Source organism: Priapulus caudatus, unplaced genomic scaffold (assembly GCF_000485595.1).
Source record: "Priapulus caudatus unplaced genomic scaffold, Priapulus_caudatus-5.0.1 Scaffold229, whole genome shotgun sequence".
Taxonomy (NCBI): Eukaryota; Metazoa; Priapulida; class Priapulimorpha; order Priapulimorphida; family Priapulidae; genus Priapulus; species Priapulus caudatus.
In genome coordinates, this window is record NW_014577290.1 from 293,718 (window position 1) to 299,270 (window position 5,553).

General features: G+C 42.3%; 1 protein-coding gene across 2 annotated transcripts; it reads right to left on the reverse strand.

Moving 5' to 3' along the window:
• Positions 1-410: 410 nt before the first annotated feature.
• LOC106807698 (cytochrome P450 2U1-like) lies at positions 411-4,746 on the reverse strand. 2 transcript variants are annotated; one of them, XM_014810129.1, is made up of 5 exons: positions 4,310-4,746; positions 3,525-4,052; positions 2,515-2,739; positions 1,425-1,646; positions 411-918 (listed from the first exon to the last, which is right to left on the reverse strand). In XM_014810129.1, the coding sequence occupies exons 1-5, from the start codon at positions 4,671-4,673 to the stop codon at positions 737-739; spliced, it is 1,521 nt and encodes a 506-aa protein (XP_014665615.1). In that variant the 5' UTR covers positions 4,674-4,746; the 3' UTR covers positions 411-736. The 2 variants fall into 2 exon arrangements, with proteins under 2 accessions (XP_014665615.1, XP_014665616.1); XM_014810130.1 differs by lacking the exon at positions 2,515-2,739.
• Between the last annotated feature and the right edge of the window lie 807 nt (positions 4,747-5,553).

Genomic DNA, 5,553 nt, shown 5'->3' on the forward strand with positions numbered 1-5,553 from the left:
GCACTGTTTTTAGATAACTACATTAGTGCAGCTGCCATCGGCTCACAAGTATGGCAGAAACAACGACTAAAGCGCACCCATGAAGTGTTGTCCGAGAATAACGCCAACAATGATCAAGACGTATTTAACACTTTGCGGTGTTATCTATTCATAATGCTTCTTGATAGGCTTTAGCTAGAAAGTCGTATTTATGCGATGTATATGTTATACGGCGGTGCGACAGTAAAGAAGTCGTCTGTTCTGGCTGGGATATTTTCCACTGGGCATCATCGATGCGTAACGTAATCGCAATTCTCATTATATATCTAGTCCTTAATTCACGTCGTTTCTCGTATTCATTATTTCGTTCGAAGGTTGCTGTCGAAAATTCGAAAGCTTGGACACAGATAATAATATAGTGAGAAGATTTATTTATGCGTAATGATATTGGTATTATATTTAACAACATTGACCACAGGTTGATATTGTATGTAAGTCATGGTTTGGCAACAGTAACCTATTCCACATGCGCTTAATAATGAACATCTTTGGTAAAACGCAACTAGTGTCAGATAGCGTCTGATGTAAACATTTGAAATCAGCTTTTTCAATACAGCACTATGGTACTATAGTTTTACTCTGTAGTACCTGACGCGAGTATAGTACAATGCATGACATTTTAGTGTATGAGTTTATATACCGGATTGCAAGAATGAGATCCCACTGCAAGGGTTTATTTGTCTAGCTAGACACGCACTTATTTTCTCGGTATAAATCGTTGCCTGTAGGCTGTAGGTTGGTGAACGATACCCATTTCACCTGTCAGTGGTGGCGGCGATTCGCCCTCTGGTGTTTGAATATGGAATTGTTGTAAAATAGCAGTAAAGAATAGCAGCAGCTCCATTCTAGCAAGCATCTCTCCGAGACACACACGCCAGCCTAGAACAACGCACGCCAGATTATTCCACCACGAATAAGTGACAATGACGACATGTATGAATATATACATAATATCTTGATAATATATATATATATATATATTGCGGCGGCGGTGTCTCTGGCTCACTCTCCTGCGCGCGCGCGCGCGACTGGGCCGCGGCGCAAGCGCGCGTGCGTGTGTGTGTGTGTGTGTGTGTGTGTGGGTGTGTGTGTGTGTGTGATGTGTGTTGTGTGTGTGTCGCTTGAGTGTATGTGTGCGTGCGTGCGTGCGCGTGCGCGTGTGCGTACGTGCGTGCGTGCGTGCGTGCGTGTCGTGTGTGTTTGTTTGTTTGTGTGCGTTAACAGAATACTCGCCACTTGTTTAAAGACGTGTTAGGTAAGAATTTTACGTTTGTGCGTTTACTCGTTGAATAATTTATTACATAAATAATGCTTTCGATCGTTTTCGCATATTTACATGTGTAAACTGCGAGATTTCACGGCCAACATTAATGATTTGCTCGTACCTATCGAGAACGGCATTAAACGTTCGCACAGTTTGCTGCTTAGACTGCCATCGGCGTCCAGATATCGCTCCGGTTTAAAGGCAGTCGGGTCTGGGAAGTTCTTGGCGTCGCGATGTATCGCCCATAGGTTTGGTAGAATCATGGTTCTTGCGGGAATGGTGTATCCACGGAGGCTCACGTCCCGGGTCGTGGCATGAGGTACGCCGAGAGGAACAAGCTGCCCTGTAGCATGTGTGGCACAAGGTAGCTTTAACACTATTAATAATAATCAAATAATAATAATTAATAAATAATAGTAATGACATAATAACAATAAACAATAATGCATACTCATCATCTCATACAATCGATCATAATGATAATATAATATAATAATATAATATTATATATGTATAATAGATAAATAAATAGAAGCCTGACGGCCCATCTGATGTTTTCATAGACAATGCTCGCACACTATGGGCGCCCATACGTTGAGTTAGCACATGAAATACAAATATAATACTTATACGAATATATGACGACACTGCATTCTTCTCATCGGTACATGCATGTCTCGTCGCCTCGTATGAAGGGAAAAAATAAAGCAAGTATATAGTACGTATATAATATTTAGTAATGAGTATGGTAAGTACAGATGACAAATATGGAACAAAGAATTAAATCTCCTTACGTAGATCTGGACTGTCATTAATAGCTTTCGCTAGTGTGGAGAGGGTGAGATAGATCTCTCCTTTCAACCTTATTTTTTACCCTCGCCCACTGCGGAGTATGTGTGGTCGGCATGATGTGTGGTTGGTTGTTGGTTTAGCCCCATCACGTTTTCAGTGCAGGACTTCCCTAGGTGGCGCGTACCTTACTTTACAAACACTACAACATTTCCCCTATTCCTTCGAGTTTATTGTGTGTGATGTGTAATGTAGATTAATTAAGGGTTCATTTTTCGCACTTAATTAATTAGATTAAGTTAATAAAAAATTTCACATTGAGAGAATTCAGCTGCCTTGGCGGAGGTCTGTGCTCTCCGAGTGCTCTAGTTTTTCATATAATCGTCATGAAAAACGCTCTGTTTGCCGTGCAAATACGGCACCTAATCTCTGTATCTCCATGATAGTGGCCTCGGTGTACGGTAGCAGCGGTCTATCCTTCATAGAGGGCAACCGGGCATCGCCGATCACCGCATCGATTTCCGCCTGCACTTTTCTCTGAACATCCGGGTAGTTTATCATGTAGACGAAGCCCCATCGCAGAGTTGTCGCAGTGGTTTCCGTTCCCGCGCCGAACAGCGATCCGATGGCAAATATAAGCTCGGTCTCTAAATTACACAAACATTATAAGTACATCTCATCGCCAAATAGATCGATCTCTGTATACATACGATTAAACATAGGATTACATACATAGTATATGCATAGTATCAGAAGTAGATAATATAGGGAAGGAGTGTGACTTCAATAAACAAGGGAAATTCGTCATTTACTAGCCTTAGAATACCTACGATAGTACCATGCATAGTATCATGATAGTATATGCATAGTATATGCATAGCATATACATAGTATCAAGAGCGTATAAAGAAGCTATATCCTTCTTTATACGCTCTTGATAGTATATGTATAGTATATAGACAGTATATACATAGTATTATGTGGTAAAATATTATATAGCATAGTAGTAAAATACATAGTATATATAGTATTTATACACCATATACACACGATTAGTGGTTATGGGTATCTGGCTCGTAGCTTCACTCGTTTTCCTGTGTTACCCTAAGGGGCCATTCCGACTGCATCCCTTGCCACAATTACAAGAATTTCACAGTATTTTCGTTCGCGATGACAATTATAAATATGGTTGAGTCTTGGATTACAATTTCTCTTCGCGGGCGGGAGTTGTTAGTTTATCAGGGCGCCTTCGTATTCCTGCGTTCTCAGCAAGTTGAGACGGTCTTGTAAAAAGCTTCACTGTTTGGTTTGATAATGTCCCTACCCCGTCCTCCAATCCAAAGTCCTCCAGTCCCCCATTCGCCCATCCTCAAGTCGCCTCATCTAAATAGATCCCTCGTCCCGTGCCTCTATTTAAACCAGCGTCGCCTACCTGTAAACGTTTCGCCACCACGCTTTGCCGTCTTGACGTCTTCGATGTGCTTAAGATATGCATCGATGAAGTCCCGCACGTGCTCCCTGTCCAGCGTGGCCTTGTGTTCGTCTATGCGCCGCTGAAAGTAGGCGAAAGACTTCACGCGGCGGGCGGCGAACCCTTGCATTAGCTCCCTGCCGAGCCCGGGCACGAATCGCAGGAATGGCATAAAGTTAATTAGGCCGGACACGCTCGAGTTTCGCACGGAAATGTTCAGTCTCTCGAGCATCTCTCGAAATTCGGCGTCGTCGTAGTCGAATCGATTGCCGAAGACGATGTTGCAGATAACGTTGGAAACTGCGTTGCCCATCAGCAGCTTGCTGTCGAACGCCTGATCGGATTTTTCTCCGATTTCGTGCAGTAGTGCCTGCACCTCCTCTTGGATTTTACCCTCGAGCGAAATCTTGCCCATGCCGAATTCACGTAATGCCTCCAGAGCAAACTTCCTCTGTTCTCGCCAGTGCGCACCCTCGGTTAATATTAAACCTGAACAACAAAGGTGATAACTATGAATGGGCTATTATTACCGGTTATGTCTCGGAGTTTTATCAGGAGTGATAAGAACAAAGTTCCTGTTTTGATTCACTTACTTCTAGTTTTGCCATCAGTACGATCAATCAAGCGTTTTAATTAGCAGCAAAATGCTATAATTGGTTTTCTTGCTCAATCGTATAGACATGCTCATGAGCAAGACGTAAGCGTATAAGCGCCAATATTGTGTGTTCACACGTTTCTTAATTTACCGTGCACTCCATTGTGGTCGCTTGATGATGTTTTTATAACGTACAAATCCGGCCTGCCCGAAAAGACGTCACCCATTTTTAAGAAAGCTTCTTTAACGGTATCGTAGTCGTTCAATACGACGGTGAGCATGTTGCCCATGTAAACACTAAAGATGTTTCCGTATTGCTGCGACATAGACGTCAACGTGAGGTGCGGGTTTCGTCCTAACCGAAGGAGGTTTCCGAACACGGGCCAGCCTGCTGGTCCTGGCGGTATCCCGGATGGCTTTCTCGTCATGTACACGTACAGGAAGACCGATGCAATACCCAACAGTAACCCTACAGGCTTGCCCAGCAGGAAGTTCCATATTACAGATGCGTCCATCTTGAATCAATGCAACGTAGTTTTTATATGAATCGCACGCTACTTGCGCTTCGCTTACTCAGCAAATCGTCTATGACTTCCGCGCACATGTACAAATATGTTGTCGATGTGGAAGATAAATAATCCAACCGTGACCAGAGCTGCTGTACAAAGTCCACGGAATCGTGGGCAGTAGTGCGTACGATCTATACGCCCTATGTGTTAATACGAAGTAGGCGCTTAGCGATGACTATATAAATAACACCCAGCTCGGTAAATCACAACTGAGAATCGAGGTGCAGGTCCAGGGTGAGATTATGGTAAAACAACTTGGAGTAAACGTCGGAAATCGACGTCGAATTGACGTTACAAAATGAACTGGATTCGCCAATTGCATCAACGTTAAATAGTTTCAACGTCGACTTTTTAACGTTAATTCAGTGTTGAAATGCACCAACGTTGGTCAACGTTGATGTGCCAGTTGACGACAGTGTTTCAGCGTTAAAATATCAACGTTGCTTCAACTACTCGTTCACGTACTAAATCGAGTTTTTCTCATAGTCCGACACTCACACTTTGTAGCAAAGTAAGATTTGGGGATCCGAACTGCAATACAGAGACGCTAGCATTCTAGACAAGACTAAATAAATATATTATCACTGTCATCAGGTATGAAACAACATTTGATCTGCTCGAAACAAACACGCTCTTTTATCTCTTCTTATCTCTTATCTTTTACCTCAATAAAATGTGATAAACATACATTATATTACACTGAACTACAGAACAGAATGGATTTTTAGTGGTACCTCAATGTACAAATGAAACACTCTGAAGGAATATATATATCTGAAAAAGTATTTGCCACAATGACTTTATATGTAACATTTTTATATTATTC

What these genes read in the sequence shown, in the direction of transcription:
- LOC106807698 (XM_014810129.1), bottom strand. Translation starts at nt 4,673, where the DNA reads ATGGACGCATCTGTAATATGGAACTTCCTGCTGGGCAAGCCTGTAGGG. An exon ending in TGGTGGCGAAACGTTTACAG is followed by an intron (nt 2,740 to 3,524) that starts GTAGGCGACGCT and finishes TGTGTAATTTAG; the next exon opens with AGACCGAGCTTATATTTGCC. An exon ending in TTTAATGCCGTTCTCGATAG is followed by an intron (nt 919 to 1,424) that starts GTACGAGCAAAT and finishes GCGTTGTTCTAG; the next exon opens with GCTGGCGTGTGTGTCTCGGA.